At 36.1% G+C, this 24,304-nt stretch overlaps 3 protein-coding genes and 1 pseudogene across 3 annotated transcripts; 1 reads left to right on the top strand and 3 right to left on the bottom strand.

The window, feature by feature from the left end:
• Positions 1-20: 20 nt before the first annotated feature.
• On the bottom strand, positions 21-1,619 carry LOC127628526 (60S ribosomal protein L22-like). The gene is made up of 4 exons (XM_052105326.1): positions 1,564-1,619; positions 1,155-1,265; positions 685-809; positions 21-552 (listed from the first exon to the last, which is right to left on the bottom strand). The coding sequence occupies exons 1-4, from the start codon at positions 1,573-1,575 to the stop codon at positions 408-410; spliced, it is 393 nt and encodes a 130-aa protein (XP_051961286.1). The 5' UTR covers positions 1,576-1,619; the 3' UTR covers positions 21-407.
• A 558-nt stretch (positions 1,620-2,177) lies between these two features.
• On the top strand, positions 2,178-7,443 carry LOC127628560 (RING finger protein 207-like; annotated as a pseudogene).
• Positions 7,444-7,552: 109 nt separating this feature from the next.
• On the bottom strand, positions 7,553-14,343 carry LOC127628522 (protein-S-isoprenylcysteine O-methyltransferase-like). Its single transcript, XM_052105324.1, has 5 exons — positions 14,119-14,343; positions 13,705-13,793; positions 12,448-12,617; positions 12,102-12,319; positions 7,553-9,474 (listed from the first exon to the last, which is right to left on the bottom strand). Exons 1-5 carry the CDS (start codon positions 14,335-14,337, stop codon positions 9,295-9,297), a joined length of 876 nt encoding a protein of 291 aa, XP_051961284.1. The 5' UTR covers positions 14,338-14,343; the 3' UTR covers positions 7,553-9,294.
• Positions 14,344-18,421: 4,078 nt separating this feature from the next.
• On the bottom strand, positions 18,422-22,596 carry LOC127628521 (draxin-like). Its single transcript, XM_052105323.1, has 6 exons — positions 21,928-22,596; positions 21,695-21,840; positions 19,836-19,950; positions 19,067-19,174; positions 18,863-18,952; positions 18,422-18,763 (listed from the first exon to the last, which is right to left on the bottom strand). The coding sequence occupies exons 1-6, from the start codon at positions 22,373-22,375 to the stop codon at positions 18,651-18,653; spliced, it is 1,020 nt and encodes a 339-aa protein (XP_051961283.1). The 5' UTR covers positions 22,376-22,596; the 3' UTR covers positions 18,422-18,650.
• Positions 22,597-24,304: the final 1,708 nt, after the last annotated feature.

Raw genomic sequence — 24,304 nt, 5'->3', positions numbered from 1 at the left:
TTAGCACTGAATATATCAAAAGAAATGAGATAATACTGGATACAAAAATTGTGGGTCTACACAGAATTTCCTTAATTGGACTACAGAAAAGAACATGCTGTTTAAAAATGAGTGTTGTTGATTGACACATTCATATCTACATACACTACACGTATGTTGTTACTGGGATATTACAGAATGAGGATCGGCATTCCTATTTAAAGGACAAGGCTAGTGCGAGTAAGAGATCTAATCCCTTGATGGCAAAATCGGACATGTTTTCTGACAATGACACAACCATCAATTTGTTTTGAAATTCATATGCATTGCCTGAAACGTATAACATGCACCATGAGTAAAGAAGTGCATCTGGACAGCTTAAACTAGTTGTATGTGAATTTATTCAAATGTACAAAAAAGGCTAACGTTTAATCTTCATCCTCCTCCTCTTCCTCATCCTGGTTGATTTGGAAGTAGCGAAGCTCATAGCTTTCTTTAGTGTTGGCCACAACACGCAACCAGTCTCTGAGATTGTTCTTCTTCAGGTATTTCTTTGTAAGATATTTCAGGTATCTATGAAATAGATGAGGACAATGCAGAGGAATATTTGAATAAAAACTACAACTTCATGAACGAAACAAAGCTACAGCTAAAAACAATATTAATTGGCGGAACAATATACTATTGTTTACTAAAGAAACATACCTCTTGGAGAAGGGCACCTCAGAGGAAACAGTGATTTTGCTTTTGCTCCTTTCAATGGCCACGACTCCACCTCCCAGATTTCCTGCTTTACCGTTCACTTTAATGCGCTCCTGTAGGAACTGCTCCTGTGAACACAAATGTACATGCAAAGTAAAATACATGAGCTAATTCTTATACGAAGGAACCAACTATAAGTAAATCAATGTAAATAATACATCTACGCATTGTCTTTCTACTACATGTAGAACAATATTCCATGATACGTTTTTAATCCACTAGCATTACAATGACATGTTTGACACTTAATTTACTGGTCTATTATCCTGTTTTTAAGTTGTCTCTTAGCTCTATAATTAACAGAGGTATTGTTTATACATTAGCATGAGGTAACTGACTTCTCCAACTTAGTTTCTAATGAGCAGTTTGGCTGGCAGTATTAAAATAATGACATAAAAAATTGAGCCACTCACAAAGTTGGCAGCATCCATGATGCCATCTTCAACAGGATGGGTGCAGTCCAGCGTGAACTTCAAAACCAGCTTCTTCTTCTTCTTTCCACCTTTAGAGCTCTGCTGCTTCCTCTGAAATTCAAATGTGCGCACTCAGTCTTGAGGCTAAGCCAGTCATGCCATTCTCATTTAAACACCGAAACGATAAGCAAAAGAGTGAATAAACTACAAGAAAATGTAATTCAATTAGCTGTTATCATACGTTAATGTATAACGGGGCATATTTAATATTTAAACACCATTGATTAGTACGTCAGTTGTTTTAACGACAGCGCCATTGATTCTCGTGTAATCCCCGGTCATTTGTGTACATAAAACTGAAAGGAAACGTTAATAATTTTATTCAGTAACTCCATATGATCAAACTTACGACAGGCGCCATAGTGTGAAATTTGGACGAGAGGAAGAATCACGACTGCGCAAGCGTGACGTAACAGACCGTGTTAAACAAGTGCTGATGTAGTCGATGTGTTCGAACTGTCTGTCGTTGATTAGTCAGTCTTTGCCTCAACTGTAAATAGATGTTCTGGGTGAAATTCCAATTGAACGTGATCATCCCTATGCCCTACTCAAACTTCGAAGGACAGATCTCTTGATGTGGGTACTCTGACAAGACCATGAAATTACTGTAAGAATGTAGCCTACCCTTCGGTCATATTCTTGGAATAGGGCTCTTCACGAAAAACCTAGTTTTCTTACTTTCATTTGTAAAATGCTCCTTTTGTTGTTTTTAAAGAAAATTACATGCAACCTCTCTATGTATTCAGTTCTTAAAGGAATAGTTTACCCAAAAATTGTAAACACCCTCTTGCCATCCCAGATATGTATGACTTTCTTCTGCTGTACACAAATTTTGATTTTTAGAAGAATATTTCAGCTCTGTAGGTCCATACAATATATGTGAAAGGGTTCCAAAAAACTCTCAAAATATCACATGAAGGTAATCTATATGACTCCGCGTTAATCCGTATCTTCAGAATTGAAATGATAGGTGTGGGTGAGAAATGTATCAAAATTTTAGTAGATTTTTGCTTGAAATTTTTCTCCCTGCCCAATAGGGGGTGATATGCATGAATAATTCTTCTAAAAAAAATAATTTGTGTTCTGCCAAAGAAAGTCACACACATCTAGGATGGCATAAGGTTGAGTAAATGATGCATTGGTACTGGGGTGCACAACAACAGCATTAAGCCAAAAAAATATATATATACATATTTTTAAACACTACTTTTAATTTGTATGGCAGGTCTGACAATGCAGGCGAGATCACGATTTTGTTCAATCTTATTTTCTTTGTGTTGTGGCTTTTCCATTGTGTTATTGCCTAACTAGGCTGTGGTTTATTTCTGTTGTGTTTTGGCTTAATTTCATTGTGTTGTGTATTTTCTGTAGTGCTGTGGCTTAACACACTCTCACAGTGAAATTGTAAGGATGCGTATGACTTTTCTAAATTTGGCTAATTCATATGATATCGTACAACTGCACTTGTATGAATTTGTACGAGCTTCACTGCAGCCAATGACATCGCCGGACATCGCTTTAATCGCAACAATTTAATACACGATATTTACTTGCTTCTGTCACAGACAACAGCTTCCTTTCATGTTTACATACTATTGATCAGTTAGATTTAGATAAGGGAAAGGGCATAATATTAATGAGCATGTCCTTTATTCCTCGCGTTTATACCATACATTTGCATTATGTAGACCAACAGAGCTGAGATATTTTTCAAAAAATCTTAATCTGTGTTGTGCAGAATAAAGAAAGTCACACATCTGGGATGGCATAAGGGTGAGTAAATTATGAGAGTTTTCATTTTTGGGTGAACTATTCCTTTACTTTTAATTTATATGTTGAGTATAAAATATGGAGGACAAAACATGCAAAAATAGTAAATAAATACATAAATAAATAAATGTAATAATAAGAAAATAAATAAAGGAATGAATGTCTTGATAAAAAAAAATAATTCGTTTTTAATGAAAGTTATTCCTGAATGTATTTTTGTGTGACTTATTTTCCTTTATTTATTATTTTCTCTTTTTATTTTTATTCTTTAAAAAATGTATTCCTTCATTTGTTTTTGATTTTTTTATTATTTATTTATGCATTCATTTATTTTTATATTTATTTATCCCCACATGTATTTATTTCTATATTTAAATATTCCCACATTTATTTATTTTTGTATTTATTCTTACATTTCTGTCTCTTGTATGATAATGATGTGGGCGGGTCCTGTTTACCAATGATTTATAGTAGATTGAAGCGTGTACTCGATTACTCTTGACTTGTTTTGATGTGACGTTAGGTCATAGCCATATCATACGTAAACTATAGCTATTTGTGGGGCTGAAAACATAAGAGCCTAAGTCAATCCAAGATGTATTGGTGATACTACAATCACAAAATAAATGGGGAGTTGTTTCTTCAACAAAACCACAAAATGAGCAAGTTTCATAAATGATATGATTTAAACTTGTCCTTTTCTTTTTTTTTTTCTGCGTATATAACTTCATATTTTGATGTCTGCAAATCCATAATATTGTTTTCTGTTGTTATGATTGTTCATTGTAAAAGACACAACCATGCTTAATTTCCCTGATCGTTTATGTATGTATATACATCTGCAATACAAAAATTAAAAAAAATCTATAGTCTTCACATATATCTAGAGATTTGCGCTACATGCGATTGAAGTCGATAACCGCGCATCAAATGACTATGTTTCATTTAGAGTAGAGGTGCTTATTGATGTTTTAGGAGAGCTGTATGCTGGTATGAATGTCGTAGCACATCCTGGATTGTTTAACTCTCTGCAAAACGTTTCCCTGCATATTCAAAATCTGTTCGAGTCAGCGGGTGCTAAAGTGTGGAACGTCCATCTGCTCCCGATAAGTACTATTGAGCTCTCATCCAATGATGCACTGGAGCTCCGCAAGGACCGCCTCCCTCATTTCCATGTTGCACACAGAAAAGTATAAATAAATGAATATATATGGTAATATATAAATATGGAAATAAATATATGTGGGAATAAATACATATAAAAAATTAATTAACACATAAATAAAAAAATATGCAAAATAAATGAATAAATAATTAAAAGTTACAAAGAATAAAAATAAAGTTAAAAATAAATATAGAAAATAATAAAGGAATAAAGTCATACAATAATAAATTCAGGAATAAATTGAATTAAAAACGAATTATATTTGTTTTATCAAGACATGTATTCCTTTATTTATTTTTGTATTATTACATTTATTCATTTATTATTTATGCAGGTTTGGGCCTCCATAATAACACACCAGTGGGGTCCTGATCACCTTGTCATTTATTTTGCAACAGTATGACAGTATATTATCCCTTTTGTAGAAGTATTTTTGTTAAATACTGCCAGAAAAGTATGAATGGAAGTCTTCACTGTTAAATTTAGTCCTGTTTTGGTGTTTATCCCAAATGCTGTTTCTGTCTGATTGCAGCTCTCCACGAGGAACTATATATCATGTTTTCTACAGAGAAAAAAATCCATGCTCTGCATCAACTGCTTCAGAGACATGCAAGTGTGAGTTTAAAACTTCGGTCATTGCGCATCCAGTTATGACATAACTGTCCTCAAAGACTGACTTCAAGTCATTTGGATTTGTCCTATTCAATAGGGAGAGCAGAGCACACTGCATTGATATTGAGACAGCATATATACAAGGCTGTGAAAAACTAGACCAAGCTGTCTTAGTGAGTTCAGTAATTTTTCTGCATTAATGAGTACTCTTTTCAGTGTGATGTGATGGATTTCTACCTACTGAAGTCTATTTTTACATTTCTCAGGCTGTTAAGGAGCTTCAGATGTCAGCACGAGAGGCCATTGTTCTGCTCAGAGCCATGATTGGAGAGGTCAGGGCCAACGTGGATGAGGAGGAGAGCGCCATCTGCACTCTGTTGAATAACATGTGTAACGGGAACCAGCTGGTAGATAGCTGTGCAATAATGTAAACCTCACTCTCCTGCCCTCAAGAGGTGCTCTAGCGACTGACGTTAGAGGCTGTAGCCTTTAGCCTCCTTGTTAGAGCACCCGCCTCCCACGCTGGAGACCCCGGTGCGAGTCCCGTTCGGAGCGGGGCGAATATGCATGCAGGTACCAATTACGTACACTCATGAACAGTGTTGGGTGCAATGCATTACCAAGTAATTCATTATTTTAATTAAATTACTTTTTACTGCTCATGAACTCTGGAAACTCTTGTTTGGTTTCATTTTGATTTCTAAAACGTCAGTGGTCCATCAGATCATTTGAGAGGAGGTAATTTGAATAAAAATGGACCTGAAATTCAAGCATTGTCTTTTCTTCAGGAACAACTGGCAGAGAGATAAAAAGGTTCTGCTAAAGGCAGCACAGAGGTAAATTAAAATAGATATTACAAATGCTTTTGAATATTTTCTACATATCTTAAGAATATATTTGAAAGCACTTGTCATGGCATTTGTCAGAAATACAGTATAATGATCACAAATGTATTACAGTGCAGGGTATCATAATGTTTTGCCCCACTTTTCATTAGGATATTTAAACGTAGTGTTCAAGAATGAATACTATGTTTAAATGTAACAATGATTTATAATACTTGCAATGCTGTCAATTTTAGTTATATTTGATTTTGAATAATGCATTTGAAAAAGTGATATGAATTCTGATTATTCTTTAAATATTACTATTGAACGGACATGAATTTGTTGTAATGTGAGTGTAAATATTTATGTAAAACACATTTACATAAGTTATAGATTTAATAAGGAAGTGAGGCCAGGTGTCTATAATAATCTAATTTAAATTTTGTGTCAAAGAAATCCCTGATGTGTGTTTATTTTCCAGACAGCATGAAGAAAAGGAGAGAGCATTTAAAGAGCAGTTATCTCATCTTGCAGCACTACTGCCAACTCTTAAGGTAAGAGCCTCTTCTGTCTCCATGCATCATAGTTTTATTTTTAAATCTCTCCTTCAGGTTCATCTAGTTACCTGTTCAGCCTTCCTGAGCTCAGCAAACAAGTTTGAGTTCTTGGACATGGGATACGTGAGTAAAAAAACAACGTTTTTATGAAATCATTTCAGAGCACAATAAGTGCTGTCAGACCCTTTCTTCTTAATCATTGCTCTCGCTTCTTATTTAATTTTTTATTTACCTTATGTAACAATTAATGGAGAGACTAAAGAAGATTGTGAAACTACCACACAGACTGAGACCAGCACAGAGCAGTAAGTTAAGTTTACCTCATTTACATGTATTAAATATATAAAATTATACAAATTATTTTAACCAAAGCAACTCACAGTGCATTAAAGGTGTGTATTCGATCAGTTTGTGTGTTCCCAGGGATTCATGTCAGTTATGGGATTTAATCCATTCATACAGATAAACACAGTGTTTCGGTCAGAGTTCGCCCGCTGTCTGGAACCACTCTTGCTGCTGGGCCAGCGGCGGTCATTGTCAACTACAGGGAGCGTTTCATTAGGGCTAGGAAATGCCACTGGAATGTGAGTCTGTCTAGTGGTTATTATTAAACTGTTTATTTAGGCACACAAAAAATGATGGAAAATCATAATATAAATATATATATTTTATAATTTGTTTACTCTTCTATACAGGATGCAGTCATCTCTCTCTGTGCAGTGTCACTCTCCAGCCATGAATTATCTTTGTGCTCATACACACAGTCATACACATCTGGGATGGCATGAGGGTGAGTAAATGATGAGAAAATTTTAATTTTTGGGTGAACTATCCATTTAAAGACACCTAATATAAAGTGGGACTCATATATTATTCTGTCACACTGTATATCTTAAATTAAATACATAATTTTTAAGTCTAATTTGATATTTAACAGACTGAAAGAGCCGAAAGATGATCGCACAGAAATAATGCTGAAGCTCTATAAAGACAGCACCTCCACTGCTCACACACTGCCCAGGTGAGTAATTTAAATAAGTAACTATGCTATTCATAATCTACATCATTTGGTGCTTTTAAGTTTAAACAGTCCTCCATGATTTATCTAAACAGTAATGAGCTGTCCTGTAACACTGAAGACAACTGGACCCTCAGCAGCCTCTCAGAAGAGACAAATCCCAAGAACAAGGATTACTACAGAGCAAGCAAGCAGAAGAATGACAGTGATTCATCTAATCGTAAAGAGACGCCAGTGTGAACCACTTTTGATTTAATCTTACTTCTGTAACCCTACAAATGCTAAAACACAGAATAGGCATGCACTTATTCAAATATAATATATCTTGGAAAACAGAAGTTATAAGAGAGTCCCTTGCTTCCCTGCAGACAATGGCAATTAAAACGGGCTTTCTTTAAATTCAGTTTATTTTAAATGTCTGTTACATTTTGCTGAATATGTCAATAATGTAAGCCAGTACAGTTATCATCCAAGAGGTAGGGTGTCCCTCTCCTGTCCAATTTCTCATATAGCATTGCACAAGCATGGTGCTACTTGTGTTATAAAAACATATTGCATGTGTCAAAATGTCCATAACCTGTATGCATTTATAGTGCTCTTCATTGGTTGAAAGTGTGCAAGAAATTCCTATTCTTTGCCTAATGTCTATATAAGCTACACCATGCCAGGAGTAAAGTGGAGTTACATTTCTCCCAGCAATGAAAAATCTGAAAGATTAAGACTTTGGGTACAGCATATGCTCTCCAGTCTCCCTCTGACATTCTGAATCTCACTTTCATAGAAATGGATTGGTGTTAAATTATCATGCAAGTGTGAAGGAAAGTGAAAAGGATATGGTAATAAGTGAGTGTTGGAGTGAAGACAAAGACACAAATGCATCTGACAAAGACAGGAGTTAGATGAGGACATGAGTGGATGCTGGCAGACCTTTTGAATTGTGAGGGCCAGGAAATACAAGTGTTGATGTTGTTTGTTCCATGTAAAGTCCAGAAGAGGAAAAAACTATTCTTGCCACACACGTTGGAGTTTAAAAAGAGTAATTAAGCCTGTAATTTATCAGAAATATTTATTTCTCTAATCATAATATTAAAATTGTCCAACAGCATTAACAAATCACAGATATATAGACAGTCATAAATCAGCATTTACATTTTGTAGGCCTATTGTAACTGGCAGCATTAGGGTTATCGCAAATATCGCCTGAATATCGTAAAAAATCCCTCATCTTTACACAAAAGTACAATCTCTTAAATGTAATTTCAGTAACTATCAGGTCCATTTGAAAGGGATCGTTCACCCCAAAATGTACTCAAGTCTCATGTTGTTTCAAACCTGTATGACTTTCTTCTGTAGAACATAAAAGGAGATATGAAAGCGTCAGTCGATATTCACTTTTATTACATATTTTTTTTTCCATACAATGTAAGTGAATGGGGACTGAGACTGTCATTCCCGAACATTCTGCCTAACATTTCCTTTTGTTTTCCATGTAAAAAAGTCAGTCATACAGGTTTGGAACAAAAAATTTACACAAAATTTAGTACATAAGAATAGAATATTAATTTGTCTGGAAATTATCCCTTTCATCTAAATTAAAACTCTTTACCACAAAGTATTTAAAAATAATTTGAAAAACTGGATGTAAATGAGAAGCAACAAACTGGTATCCTGGAACTCAAATGTGTCTAACCATAAAACCAGGTGGCCAGCATATGATACATGTGTAATATGCGAGGAGTACATGACAAAGGTTTCATGATACTGATGCCAAAACAGCATTATTGTAAATATGAGGATACATGATGACACATGACTTTTATGTAGACATTACAAGCATAGGAGTAGGAAGACAGCAGAATTATGGAATGTAGGTGAAAAGACAGAAATTAAGAAATGTGGTGTTTGTGTGTGAGTGTTTCTCTCACGGTGTTAAGGGTAGAAGCTTCACCCTGCTCGAAGCAGACAATGCGTCTCAGAACAGAGGGACAGTTTTACTGCCACTTCATGTCTCTGTGCTGCCCCCAGGGGGCGCACCATGATGCCACCAGGCAACTAGCTCACTCACAGTGCCAGTCAGAGGTGTCCAGGTGTGCACTTTCAGGTTATTTCCTCCTTTGAACGCAGTACAGCCTTAGTTAACCCTGATCCCTGAGATAAATGGCAAACCAGTAAAGACTTTCTTTTTGTATTCAACGTAGTCCTCTCCAAAGAAATGGATGAGCGAGATCTCCTCCTCCTCAATCCGCTCTCGAAAGAACCGCCAGCTGGCGACCGTATATCCCAATATACATATTGGGTTGCAGAGCATTATCTGGGAAACACATAATCAATAGTACTGATTAAGACCAAGACAAGAAATAAAATCAAAAAGGCAAAGTGTTTATCAAAAGATAAATGTAGAGACATAATGTCACAAGTTCTTGGCCATTATTAAGATTTATTTTTAAAGATATGACAGGGTAAGACATCTAAATGGTTCCCACTCCTTTGACTAATGAATTTCCATCTCATCATTTATAATTTGTGATCGTGATGAGGACTTTTTAATGATTTTATAGAGACTCACAAAGGGATATTTCATTCAAGCAGATAAAATGTAAAGCTGAACATGATTAGAAAAAAAAACCCAAGATGTTATTCATTTCCATGACTTTTCCAGAAAAGGAAATCACAATTTAAAAACTCCCTGATATTTCCAGGTTTATCATGACTGTGGCAGCCCTGCATCTACTTTCCACTTGCAATTCTGTACAGCCATACAGCTAATATTGCTGGCTCATGTATGATGAATTGTTAGAATTTTTCCTACAGATGTATTGGCCAAACATCGGTACCAGCGTTATTATCTGCACTATATGACATCGGCCAATTGTTAAAAACAGCTGATGATCAGGGCTGACTGTTTCCTGTTAAAAAATGGGGACAAGCAACTTGTGCTGTATGAAAGAAAATTTGCTATGTTGGAATTACTCTGAAATGGGTGACAATGACAGCAGGGACAAGCTTAATCATTCGTAATTCAATTAAAGGGTTAGTTCACCCAAAAATGAACATAATCATCATTTACTCACCCTCATGCCATCCCAGATGTGTATGACTTTCTTTCTTCTGCAGGACACAAATTAAGATTTTTAGAAGAATATCTTAGCTCTGTTGGTCCTCACAATGCAAATGAATGGTGGCCAGAACTTTAAAGCTCCAAAAGGGACATAAAGCAGGGCTCCACACTGTGACTAAAATAGTCGCAAATGCGAATATATATTGAAATACAAAATACAAAAATAATTGATTGCGACAATAATTTAAAATCTAGATGCATGAGTTTATATGTGGTTTCGTCAGATATCATCTTGTGAGTTATTAAATATATTTTTAAACTAGTGTTTCTTGAGCCTCTTTTCCCCTGTTCTGTTGTGATGAGCTCGCTGCACCGCAAGCAACAACAAATCCAGCATGAGATTCGTCAACAAATGACTCTTTTGAACAGGGTCTTTTTCAAGGGTGTGAACTCAGGAGCTCAGGTTAGCAATTTGAATCAGAGTTACTTTCTCAGCGAACCATTCGTCATTGTGTTCACAACTGGGAGGGCAGACATTTCAAAATAGAAGTCCCATGAGTAGTTCGGCCTTCTTTATAAAAAAAAAGTTTCAACTTTTGAAACTTAGGACAAATGAGGGACTCATACACAACTATTACACAAGGTGCAAAGATTCATTGATGCTCCAGAGCGCAACACACCATTATATGTATATTAACTTTATGTAAATATCTGCCTATGTAGATTCAGATGAGCAGTACTAAATAAAAAACTATTTTATCTCTTATATTTGAAAAAATTATGAAAGGGGTGTGAACATTGATGAGACAAATGGGGAATGCAAACTCATGCATTTTCTCAAGTACATATACTGTTTATTAAACCTCTGATTAATGGGTTATCAGCTGACTTTCTTTTCTTTTGCTTTCTATCTTGTTTCTGAACAACTATCATAATCAAGCAACTATATGATTTGGCGACTAAAAACAGCTATTTGTCTCCTTAATGTTTCAGTTAAGTCTGGAGCCCTGTAAAGGCAGTATAAAATGTATCCATAAGACTCCAGTGGTTAAATCCACATCAGAAATTATAGGTTTGGGAAAAAAACAGATCATTAAGTCCTTTTTTACTTTCACATTCTTCTTCTTTTGTTTTCGCCAATTTGCATTCTTTGTGCATTTTACTACCTACTGTTGGGTCTGGTCAAAGGTGGAGATTTATAGTAAAAAGGGCTTAAATATTGGTCTGTTTCTCATCATCACCTCTGAAGACATGGAGCGAGTCATATGGATTCCTTTTATGCTGCATTGATGTGCTTTTTGGAGCTTCAAAGGTCTGGCCACCATTCACTTGCATTGTGATGACCAACAGAGCTGAAATATTCTACTAAAAAACTTAATTTGTGTCCTGCAGAAGAAGAAAGTCATACACATCTGGGATGGCATGTGGGTGAGTAAATAATACGAATTTAAATTTTTGGGTGAACTATGACTTAAATGCGAGTTGAGAATATTCAAACAATTAGGAAATCTTACCACTTTAATGTAAACCTAACCGGGGCTATTCACAATTCAGTTAATGTAAGTTAAGAATGTGCTTTTTTATAACTGAGACAAGTCAGTCTGAAACATTGAAGACATGTAGAGACAGAGAGAAAAGTTATTTAAATTTATTCTGAAGTTGTGTAATTATCACTGATTTGAAATTAGGTAGCTTAGAAAAGCAGAACCAGCAAACTATCGGTATCAGCAAATGTTGTTCTAAATAATCAGATATTGTATAAACACAAATATAGTATCAGTGCATCCCTAGTTTTTACTCATTCCTAAATCACTTTGAATAAAAGCACCAGGTAAATGACTAAATGTAAATTTCTAACTTTTTCTAATGGTAAAATGTACCTGGGTGCCAGTGCTCCAGTAAAACCAGCCCACATAGGAAGGATGCCGGAAGAGAGCATAAACTCCAGTAGTGACCAGCACATGGCTATGGGCCTTCTCATTCTGCACTATGTGGTTAAAGTTGGACCCTGCTGTCAACATGGCAGCTTTGCGCAGGCTGTCCCCACAAAGCACCATAACCAGTCCCACGACACAGATCCAGTTTATCTGCTTCAGCTCTGTCATAATATAAAATTAAATGAATACAGAAAACGAATTAATCATTCCAAAGGATCATTCAAAAATGACTCCAAGAACTGCATTTTTCAGTTTTGTTAAAATGGGCTGTCAGGTGATCATAACAAACCTGGAACAATGAGTATTTCCACAGTGAACTCCACCCAGGAGGAAACAGCTGCTACAGTGTACTCAACACTATGGTTGAGCAGGAAGGAGTCTAATGACAGACTGCGTGGGTTGATGATGGCAGTAACCAGGTACTCAGAGTAGTGAAAAAATGACAGTGAACACATATACCTAGTGAAGCAAACAAACTAGAATGAATAAATAATTTGCGATATTAAAGGGATAGTTCCCCCGAAAATGAACATTGTCAATTTTCACACCAAAATGACATTCCAAACTCATATCACTTTCATTGTATGGAAAAGATGTAATGACAGTGAATGGTGACTGAAGCTGATATACCTTAACGTTCTGCCTAATGTATCCTTTCAATTTCAAAGTAATAAAGAAAGTCATATGGGTTTGGAACAACATGAGGGTGAGAAAATGATGACATAACTTTCCTTTTTGCATGAACTATCCCTTTAACTCAATCTCTGTAATTTAGAAGACATCTAGAATTGTTTTCAGGCCTTATTTTATATTTCAAGGGTGCAAATGAACATCAAATTGCCAATTTAAAAAAACAGTTATGTTGTTAAAGGAATAGTTCACCCAAAAATGAAAAATCTCACAATTTTCTTACCCTCATGCCATCCCAGATGTGATGGATTTCTTGTGTAGAACACATACAAAGATTTTTAGAAGAGTATCTCAGCTTTGTTGGTGCATACAATGCAAATCAACAGGGTCCAAAATTTTGAAGCTCCAAGAAGCACATAAAGGTAGCATAAAAGTAATCCATACAACTTGAGCAGTTAAATCCATGTCTTCAGAAGCAATAGATGTGGGTGTGATACATATCAATATTTAAGTCCTATTAAACTATATATTCTCCTCCCAGTTGGGGGCGATATGTCTAAAGAATGTGAATCGCCAAAAACAAAAGAAGAACACATAGAACATCGCTTAGGAAAGCTGTTTTTAAAGTAATTTCTTAAATATTTGTCTGTTTCTTACCCACACTCTAATATTGCTTCTGAAGACATTGATTTAACCACTAGAGCTGTGTGGATTACTTTTATGCTGTTGTTATGTGCCTTTTGGAGCTTCAAAGATCTGGTCACGATTCACTTGAATTGTGAAGACCAACAGAGCTGAAATATTCTTCTAAAAATCTTAATTTGTGTTCAGCAGAAGAAAGTAAGTCATCCATCTGGGATGGCATAAATGAGAGAATTGTAATTTTTGGGTGAACTATCCCGTTAAGGGTAATTACCAGCCAAAGTGTGTCCATGTCGTTTCTGCCACACTTAAAATGAGGCCACATCCAAAGGCAAATCCAAGAAAGCAGGCTCGAACAGCCACCTGATTAGGGAAAAGAGGAAACAAATACAATCCCTGATAATGCAAGGCCAGATGAATTGTAAGTCCTATCCTCTAGAAGAGCTATTTATAACGACAAAATAACCCTTGCAAGATCCCATTATAGTGGCATTGTAATAGGATTAGACTTGCACACAAGACATTGCCTGTGATAAAGAGATCTGTTGCATTTGCAGCCATATATCTACTCGTTTAAATGATTGAAAACATGCATTTTAAAATAGAAAATGGTTCAGAGAAGTGGCATTTGCAAATATGCTCTTTTTGTCAGTATAACACTCATCTTTCATGCATCTATGACTCTTACCTTGTATAAAGGTCCCTTGTATATGATTAGCAGGAAGCCATTGATAACTGTGATATACACCGCAATGGCTATTTTCCCGTTCACATCTGTGAGGTAATCGAATATCCAGTCAATGTGAGAGCCAAACTGTACAATTAAAGGTATAATAACGACGCCCAGCCCCGATATAAAGCTTATAATACTTATCCTCCCTTCTAGCACCAACTTGCTGCCTGCCATGTTGAAAACAGCAAAATCTCGTATGTAAATCTCGCGTGGGTTCACAGATCGCGCCGACTTGCATGACAGTTTGGTAAAAAAATGACCTTGGAGGGTCTGGTCTAGGGTGCCAAATGGCGTTATTTCGTCTTAAACTCGTATGATTTCTTACTTCCGCAGAACACAAATGGAAATATTTTAACGGAGATACGATGTCTGTTCGTCCATGCAATGCAAGTGAATGGTGAGCAAATTTTCAAGCTCCAAAAAGACAAAGGCAGCATATAAAATTCATGATATTCAGTGGTTTAATCCATGTCTTCTGAAGAAATCGAATTGTTTTTTGGCAGAGAACAGACCAAAATGTAAAAACTTTTTCACTGTACAACTTGCCATTGCAGTCTCCTTGGCAATCATGATTTCTAGCTTGACTATGCTTCTTAGTGCTTGATGCATTCACATGGCACTAGCAGAGATACTCTTATATATAGGAAGATAACAACCTCTGCGGTTCCATCGTAGGAGAGAGCATGACGGCTTGTAATGGTAAGCTAGCATACCAAATTTTACTCAACAACAGATAATCAGCGCATTCAAACAGTGCTTTCACACTTTTGCATTTTTTAAAACTATTTTATAAATATATATTTGAAGTCAAAGAATAATCTAAAATATTCTGGGTGGGCCTGGGTCTGATGGTCCACCCATGGCTATACCACTGTTTCATCCATGACTTCTCTTATAAAACATAAATTTATTGTAGTAAACTCCACACATAGTTAATTCCAAAAGGATTTTTTTATTATAAAACATGTTGAAGATTAGCAAAAAGTCAGTTCAATAAGTGATGAGCTGTTTCCTTATAAAACCAGTTTATTCAGGACACTAAGGCATCTCCTCCTTTGACATCCATTAAAAAAGAACGACCTCTTGTCTCCTCACCAGTGTACCACCATAGAATGTCTGAGAGGGCAGCGCCCCTATTAGAAGGGTTCTGGCGCGATGACATTAGGAAGTTTAATCGAGCTTGAAATAATGATTGCCAACGAGACTGCTGTTGTCAAGATTTTAACCTGGTCTCATGAACATTATGTGACTGGCAACATTTTTGCCAAACAAAATGACGTACATTATTACATGTTTTGCTGCATTTCCCATTAATATGTTCAACGCGAGTGCCAAAAGTGAGTGAAACGGTGTTGTAATCAGACACATTTTCTTAAGGTGAATATTAGATGTTGGTTGTAATGAGTAAAACATACCTCCTAACCTAAAACTTTAACCTAAACCCAACCATTAGTAATCTAAAATCAAATGAGAGGCAAACAAAAGAGACATCCTTACGCTTAACCAATAGCAAAATGAGAAATGAAAAGCAGATTTTCTAAAGCAACCACATCTTTGACTCTTTCGTCTTGAGGTGCTTGACTGGTCTTCCAAGTCAATTGGAATTAGTGTGTAAATGGTGGCCAAAATTTTGAAATAATTTACATATTTTGTTCTTATGGAAAGAAATTTGTACTTTTATTCACCAAAGCGGCATTCAACTGATCACAATGTATAGTCAGGACATTAATAACATGAAAAATTACTATTACAATTTGAAGACTCAGAATCATAACTTCTTAAACTACCGGTACTTCAAAGAGTTCTCATCAGAAAATCCTCCACGTGCAGCAATGACAGATTTGCCTTGACATTCTAGCTGTCAGTTTGTCTAGATACTCAGGTGACGTTTCACCTCACGCTTCCTGTAGCACTTGCCATAGATGTGGCTGTCTTGTTGGGCATTTCTCACTCATCTTACAATCTAGCTGAACCCACAAGCTCAATGGGGTTAAGATCCAAAACACTCTTTTCCAATTACATGTTGTCCAATGTCTGTGCTTTGCCCACTCTAACCTTTCCTTTTTGTTTTTCTGTTTCTAAAGTGGCTTTTTCTTTGCAATTCTTCCCATAAGGCCTGCACCCCCGAGTCTTCTCTTTACTGTTGTACATGAAACTGGTGTTGAGCAGGTAGAATTCAATGAAGCTGTCAGCTGAGGACATGTGAGTCATCTATTTCTCAAACTAGTGACTATGATCCTCTTGTTTAGTTGTACATCTGGCCTTCCACATCTCTTTCTGTCCTTGTTAGAGCCAGTAGTCATTTTGAAGATTGTAGTGAAAACCTTCATTTGAAATCTTCAGTTTTTTGGCAATTTCAAGCATTGTATAGCCTTCATTCCTCAAAACAATGATTGACTGATGCATTTCAAGAGAAAGCTGTTTCTTTTTGCCATTTTTTTACCTAATAGTGACACTAGTCTATTGCATAATGTGGCAACTCAAAAACAAACACAAAGACAATGTTAAGCTTCATATAATGAACCAAATAGCTTTCAACTGTGTTTGAATAATGGCTATTATCAAATTAGCAATTTGTCATGATTACTCAAGGACAAAGTGTTGGAGTGATGGCTGCTGGAAATGGGCCCTGTCTAGATTTGATAAAAAATGACTTTTTTCAAATAGTGATGGTGCTGTTTTTTTACATCAGTAATGTCCTGACTATACTCTGTGATCAGCTGAATGCCACTTTGGTGTTATAATGTACCAATTTCCTTCCAAAACAGAAAAATTTGAACATTATTCCAAACTTTTGCCACCAGTGTATGAAAGTCTGCAATACAAGTGTTAAAATGTATCGTTTTTCAAATGATGTATCATAGTATGTAAGTAGTGTGAAAAATAAGTGTTCATAAAGTCACAATCAGGTTTTGTAGTTGTGATTTATCTGTGAAAGTGAAAAACAAAACAGCAAGAGTTGATGTAGTGTTAATTTCACCAGAAAACTGATGAAATGTAGAATTCTGCAAATAAAAAAATATTTCAGCTCTGTATGTCCTCACAATGGTGATCATGACCTTTGTAGTTCCAAAGGATACATAAAGGAAACATAGAAACATAGACTCCAGTGGTTAAATCCATATATTCAGAAGTGATATAATAGGTGTGTGAGAAACAGGTCAAAATATAAGTCCTTTTTTTACTCTTAAATCTCCTCTTTTTACTTTTACATCTGAAAGTCACATATGGTGCCTGTGATGTTTACTTTCACATCTGAAAATGAAAGTGGAGTTTTAGATTAAAAAATGACTTTTATCTGTTTTTATTATAACGCTTATGAAGAAATGGATTTAAACACTGGAGTCTTATGGATTACTTTTATGTTTCCTTTATGTGATTTTTGGATATACAAATGTATGATCAACATTAACGTCTATTGTATGGACCTACATAGCTGAGATATTCTTCTAAAAATTTTCATTTGTGTTCTGCTGCAGAAAGAAATTCACACTCATCTGGGATGGCATGAGGGTGAGTAAATGAGGAGAGAATTTTCATTTTTGGTTGAACTATTCCTTTTAAGGGTTATACATTGAAATTTTATGTACGATCTACCATACATAAGATCTGCAGCTGGATTATGTGTGATTTTAACTGGTGAGTCTCAAAGCAGAACACTACACAACACACTACCAGTGTCAGATGAGCAGAGAACTGATGCAGAGGCACACTATTTCTCCTACAATAACAAACCAATGGCTTTGAATGGGCATGATGTAAAGCATTATTTTAGATTAGCACAAAACCCTTTGAAGAGTCATTCTGATTTGAGCTAAAAGGAAGATTTAATGGTTTAAAATTGTGAGATGGAGATGCCCCATGAGCCCTTCTTTGTGTGTTCGCTCCAATGCTGCTTGTCTGCTTGGGCTGGGGACATACTTAAAGCCAAAACATTCTCTGTAAATGACTGTCTTTGCATGCTCAACTCCCCTTATTTACATAGTGCTAATGTTCCATTGTGTTAATAACAATATATCAATGCAGCACGTTTAATACTCAAACTCATGAATAAATTAGTGATGAACACAAGAGACATAAGTGGAAGACCTAAATGCAATTACCAGTACTGCATGCAATACCTTTCCAATGCATTGGTTAAATATTTTGAAAGACCACAATGACACATCACCACAGCTCAAATAACAAACATACAACAGTAACACAGCAGCTCAATCTTCATTCATATGAATTCATTGGCCATGCAAGTGTACATCATCAGTTTACATAAAACATCTGAAAATACAGTCAGTCTTATTTATTCCCCAAATATTATTGTTGATGTTTTACAAATTTAGGAAACAATTATATGCAAGGAGACAACCGACAGATAATTATGAACACAGATTAGGATGTACATATAAACATTTCCAACATAGTGGAAAATACAATCACATGCATTTGGAAAGCCTTGTCAGAGTAAAATATAACAAATTGTTCTGCCTTAATTATACAACACTGAACATGACATGGTTTAAGTTTACACCTTCAGGATCAACACATCGTCCCTTTTTGCGAGTGATGCGGTAATGCCTGTGTAATTTAGCATAACACTGGAGCCCTGTGAAGGAGTAAGGTACAGTTTAAAAGATGGTTTCCACTTTGTCAGCATGAGTAACGATTAGACTTCAATACCCCCAGGGGAGAAACGTTTACTCACCTTCCTCACACATGCAGTTGTCGTAGCACTTGTTGTTAAGGCCACGGTTGTGAAGTTCACATACGTAATTTCTGAGATTGCAGCAGGAACCTGAAACAATTAAGGAAAGAAATGGTGTGATAATTTATTTGACAACTATTCCTGTGCAAACTAGATTACTGATACAGGATATAATGCTCATAGTATTAAAAGAGATTGAGTGACCTGGCAGACAATCCAGGTGATGATTACAGTTTATAGCTGGTAGAAGTGTCACATTCCCACTGCTGTTGCTCTTTGTGGGCTGTATGTCAGAGCCTGGATTCCACTTAGCTGGATGGACACAGAGTGGTGCTTCAGGGTTAATAATAAATCAAGTGTAACTCACTAACAGTAAAGCTGTTTATGATAAGTATTTTTGCCTGATGTTGCACTGGTATATTAATGTTTCTTGCCTGATTTCACACTCCAGTACCTCATAATGTGCAAATAACTTATATATTTCACTGATGCTCCTTGCACCAAGGCAATTTTGTATATATACATACATACAGTACAGCCGCTCCCTATAAGCAGACTACACAGTCTGCGTAGGGCACCATCTTACCCGCACGTTATACGTCATTCAAGGACCCGAAAGCAGTTGTAGAACACAGACAATTGCTTCGTGCTCATATCACACGAACCACCATATAATATAATATAATATAATATAATATAATATAATACAATGTATATATTTTCACATTTAGAGACATTTGACATTTTCCATGAAAGGGCTAATGAGTTAAGGGAAATCTCAGGGGGAATTTGCCTGCTGTCGAAGCAAAAAAAAAGAGTCTATGGTCCTGAATGTAAAGCAATACACATCAGTCTGGTAACTAATGTAGCACATTCTGCAGAAGATACAAAAATCCAAGGTCACCATTTCAAAACATCAAGCAAATTAAAAACTTTAAAAAAAAGCACATTTATATATTAAATATTAATTTACCTCTCTTCTTGGAAGATTGCTGTTTGTGTATAGGCCTCATATCTTCATAATCAGTCCAGTCAAAGATTGCCATGTTTAAAGTGGGCATCGCATCCTCATCTGAGTTACTTTTGAACTGGGATGAAAAACAGTGCATTTTAGTAATCATCATTATGTGTGGTATTGAAAGTCCACTTAAAAGCCAGTGCCACACTTGCAGATTTTTCCAGTTATTTTCAAGTCTGAGCTTAATTAGTCTGAGCTTATCAGTAGATGAAAGGTGGAGCGTGTATTAGCATCTGCCAGCGAGATGTCATTCATCCCTTGACCATTAGGACTCCCTGCTGAGTTAATGGCTTCAAACACAGAAAAAGCAAAACAGGCTTGCTTGAAATAAATGGTCCTTTCTCCAATGTGGACTCTTTTGTTCACTTGAAGTGACCAATGATCTTCTTCTTTTACTGATGAACTGACAAACGTTTAAGCTGATCTGAACGTTTTCATCTTTGATCACTCTTAGCTGCATATCATCACACTGAATGTAATCCATAGGGATTCTGTCACCAAGCATTTTTGTCCTATACTAAATGACTAATGAAATCATAAAGTTGAGACACAATCTGTTTTTATTGAATGTAATTTCTTTACTCACTGAAAGTGGCAGATGGACATACGCGTTCAACAGCAAGCCTCGAGGGGAAAAATACACAATCACACACTTTCACAAGGTAAAGTTACTAAATGAATCATTTCCTAAGTCACTCTTTTACAATTGTTTATGCTCACGAGGTACTACCATTGTTATTTTTGCGAGCTCATATAACAAGGGCTAAGAGAGAGAGAGAGAGTTCTGGTGAATTTGATGTCTGTCACTCCTCCACCATTTTTAATCACTAAGTGTGTCATATCTCTGACTAAATAGAGTGACACTTCAGCACAACAGTCTGCATGTGACAGTCTTGGCCAAAATCGAGTTGTTTGGAGTCTGCTAGTGGGGTGCCAGCTTAAGTTGCTTTTGCATGATGCATTTTTCCCATGTGAACTGGGAAAATTAGTGCAAAATTTTGTCATCCCTAATGTTGTTCTAAACCCATGACTTATGTCTTCTGTGGGACACAAAAGGAGATCTGAAAGCCTCTTCTTCAAATGTATCCTCTTGTGTTTCACGTAAGAAAGTCATACAGGTTTGGAATGACATTAGGGTGATTAAATGTTGACCGAATTTCATTTTTAGGGTGAACTAACCCTTTAAATCACCTTTGCCAACTGTTAGGTTAATCAGTTGTGATTTAAAGCAATAGTTCACCAATTTTTTTTATTGTTTCATAATTTACTCATGCCATTCCAGATGTGTATTTTCTTCTGCAGAACACAAAAGAAGATTTTTAGAAGAATATCTTGGCTCTGTAGTGAATGTGAATGGTGAACAGAAGCTCCATAAAGGACATAAATGCAGTGGCTTAATCAATGTCTTCGGAAGCGATCTAAATGGTTTTGGATTAGAACAGACCAAAATATAACTCCTTTTTCACTGTAAATCTCAACATCAGCAATCTCCTTGGCGATCGTGATTTCAAGCTTGATTACAGTTCCAAGCACCATCTAGCACTCTGTCCATGCTTCAAGCACTAGGAAGTGTAATCAAGCTAGAAATCATGATCGCACCTAGTGATTGAAATGACCATATGCATATTTAAAAAGGAGTTATATTTTGTTTGGTTATATTTATGTCTCACCCAAAACTGATTAGATTGGTTCAGAAGACAGGCATAAATGCAAAATTGCATTTTACAAAACCTGATTCTAGATACTGATAGATGACAAGCTGAGATATTTTTAACTAGCACCATTGAAAGACTGAAGCTAGAAGATTGGTATACCTGTGGTTTACTGGTGGGGGTTGGGTGTGTAGAGGGTTCCCCACTGACTGCTACAGAGAATACATTCTCTGTGGGAGTCCCAAATGAGTTTTTATTCAACCTCTGATCAAAAGAAACCCTCAGTTTCTTCACTGGTGCCCCAGACTCTATGCAAAGAGAATGCCAAGCAGATAATTGAAATAGCAGACAGCTATAAGGGAGTTCCACTTATGAAAATTTCGAGTTTACTTTACCTTTATTATGAAGACCCTTGCGACCATTAAGGTGACTCATTGCCTTCTCTGGAATCTCATTACTGGGAGAGATATTCATTTGATCTGGAATTAAGGAATCAAACCCCATGAAGATCCTCATTGTCAGACTCATAACCTGTCTTTTATCTCCTGGATTCATCTCTAAGTGGACGGGACTAAGGCCCTTCAGCTCTGGTCCTACATTTTGGGTGTGGATCACAGTAATGTGAGGCCTCTTTCTGAGCTGACCTGTTACCATCCTCTCCTTGTGACCTCTGTGCTTCCTGTGATGACTGTGTTGATGTATGGATGCCTCTGGCCTGGGCGGGATAACAGCATTGTCACTGATGAATTCTATGACTGCATTTTGCCCTGTCTCAGCGCTCAATATCATGGTCACCAAGATAAGGAGGAGAAATGGGCCAAAATACCAACATATAGCTGTCATTCTGGGAGTGGAAACGATTCAACAAACAAACAATACAAGACATTAGGTCATAATAAAGCACCACAAATCAAAATCTGTCAAAAAAAAATCCCAAAATTCATTATTACATTACATTTTTAAGTATTTCATATTTAGGACTTTATGAGTTTGAGGGTGAGCAAATGATGAAAAAAAACTCTTTATTTTTAAGACACTACTTGGTCTCATCACTATTTGTAGTGCATAACACACATGAAAAAAAGAAATCTTGATATTAAAAGGCAAAGAATATTGACAGACCATTTGAAGTTGTGTTTCTCTTCTTTTTGTGAACATTGTAAAATGCTGTTTGGGAGTAGTGCCAGGCACTACAGTGGATCTTTGATGTTGACACCACTGGACAGCACGGAATATAAAGCTGGTCTGTCTATGTGGGGCAATGTTTTGTCATGAGTAATGGTGTCTGGGGGAATTTAGAATTTTTATATTCCCTATCAGACTTATTACAATATGATATTCAGACAAAGAAATGTAAGCACATTTGCTCTAACTGTAATTTTTGTAAGCATCTTAGAGATGAGGATGAAGCGAACTGATCCAAGCCAAGGGATGAAAATGGATTACACACACTGAGTAGATGCAACTGTGACTAATTAAACAAGTGGACTTGGCTGTCATGTACTGACAGACTAAAGTTGTGATGAGTCCAGCATTCCCTTATCTCTACTTCATTAACATACTACAGTATATTAATGGCAAAACTTATAGATTTAAGATTATGATTTGGATGCTAAGCAAAGGGGACACATGAGTCTTGACAGAAATTTAGATTAGTTGCACTTTTTCAGTTTTGCTTAAAGGAATTGTTCACCCCAAAAAAACAGGAAAAAGCAATAATTTACAAAAGGCTTGCATTCTTGTTGGTTGTAGAGGGATAGTTCTCCCAAACATGAAAATTCTCTCATCATTTACTCACCCTCAGGCCATCCCAGATGTGAATTACTTTCTCTCTTCTGCAAAACACAAACAAAGATTTTTTAGAAGAATATTTCAGCTCTGTATGTCCTCACAATATAAGGCAGTTACATTTTGGTCTGTTCTCACCTAAATCCCATTGGTTCGCTTCAGAAGGCATGGATTAATCCACTGGAGTCTTGAGGATTACTTTTATGCTGCATTGATGTGCTTTTTGAACCTTCAAAGTTTTGGTCACCATTCACTTGCATTGTATGTACCTACAGAGCTGAGATATTCTTCTAAAAATCTTTATTTGTGTTCTGCTGAAGAAAGAAAGTCATATACATCTGGGATGGTATGAGTAAATGATGAAAGAATTTACATTTTTGGGTGAACCATCCCTCTGCAACCAACAAGAACGCAAGCCTTTTGTAATTTATTGATTTTCCCTATATTTATGTTTTTGAAATCGATGGATTTCAATGTAAATTTTATAAACAAGTAGAGGCATTGAAACACATTTAAAGTTCCCAGTTAGAAAACCCTCCTAAATGGATCCATGATATAACACAATAAGAGACTACTAGTTTACATAAGGAACAACATACCATAAAAATGAGCATTTTGTCATCAGTAGCTGAACATTTGATAGCTTCAAAGAAAAAGCTCTATTTTAAAAGTAATAAAAGCAATAACACATTAACAGCACACTACTAATTTATGACAAAAGTGAATCCACCAACGTTTTTCCTCGTTTGTTATACACTTGATTATTCAAATTCTGCAAATGCAAATGATCATGTGTTAGTATTATCGTCTTTAATTTCTCGACCCCATGCTGTGCATGCCAGTGCTGCTACTCTGTGGTCTAAAATATCAAAGCTTCACCCATTTCTCTCATTATCCCGTGTAAACAGTGCCATAATTAATTCAACACAGGAGCTGGTCTTATATCCTTCCATATATAGGAGACCATAGTCTACTTATGTATCA

This window comes from Xyrauchen texanus, chromosome 35 (genome assembly GCF_025860055.1).
Source record: "Xyrauchen texanus isolate HMW12.3.18 chromosome 35, RBS_HiC_50CHRs, whole genome shotgun sequence".
In the NCBI taxonomy this organism is placed as follows: Eukaryota; Metazoa; Chordata; class Actinopteri; order Cypriniformes; family Catostomidae; genus Xyrauchen; species Xyrauchen texanus.
This window is presented reverse-complemented; position numbering and strand designations above follow the sequence as displayed.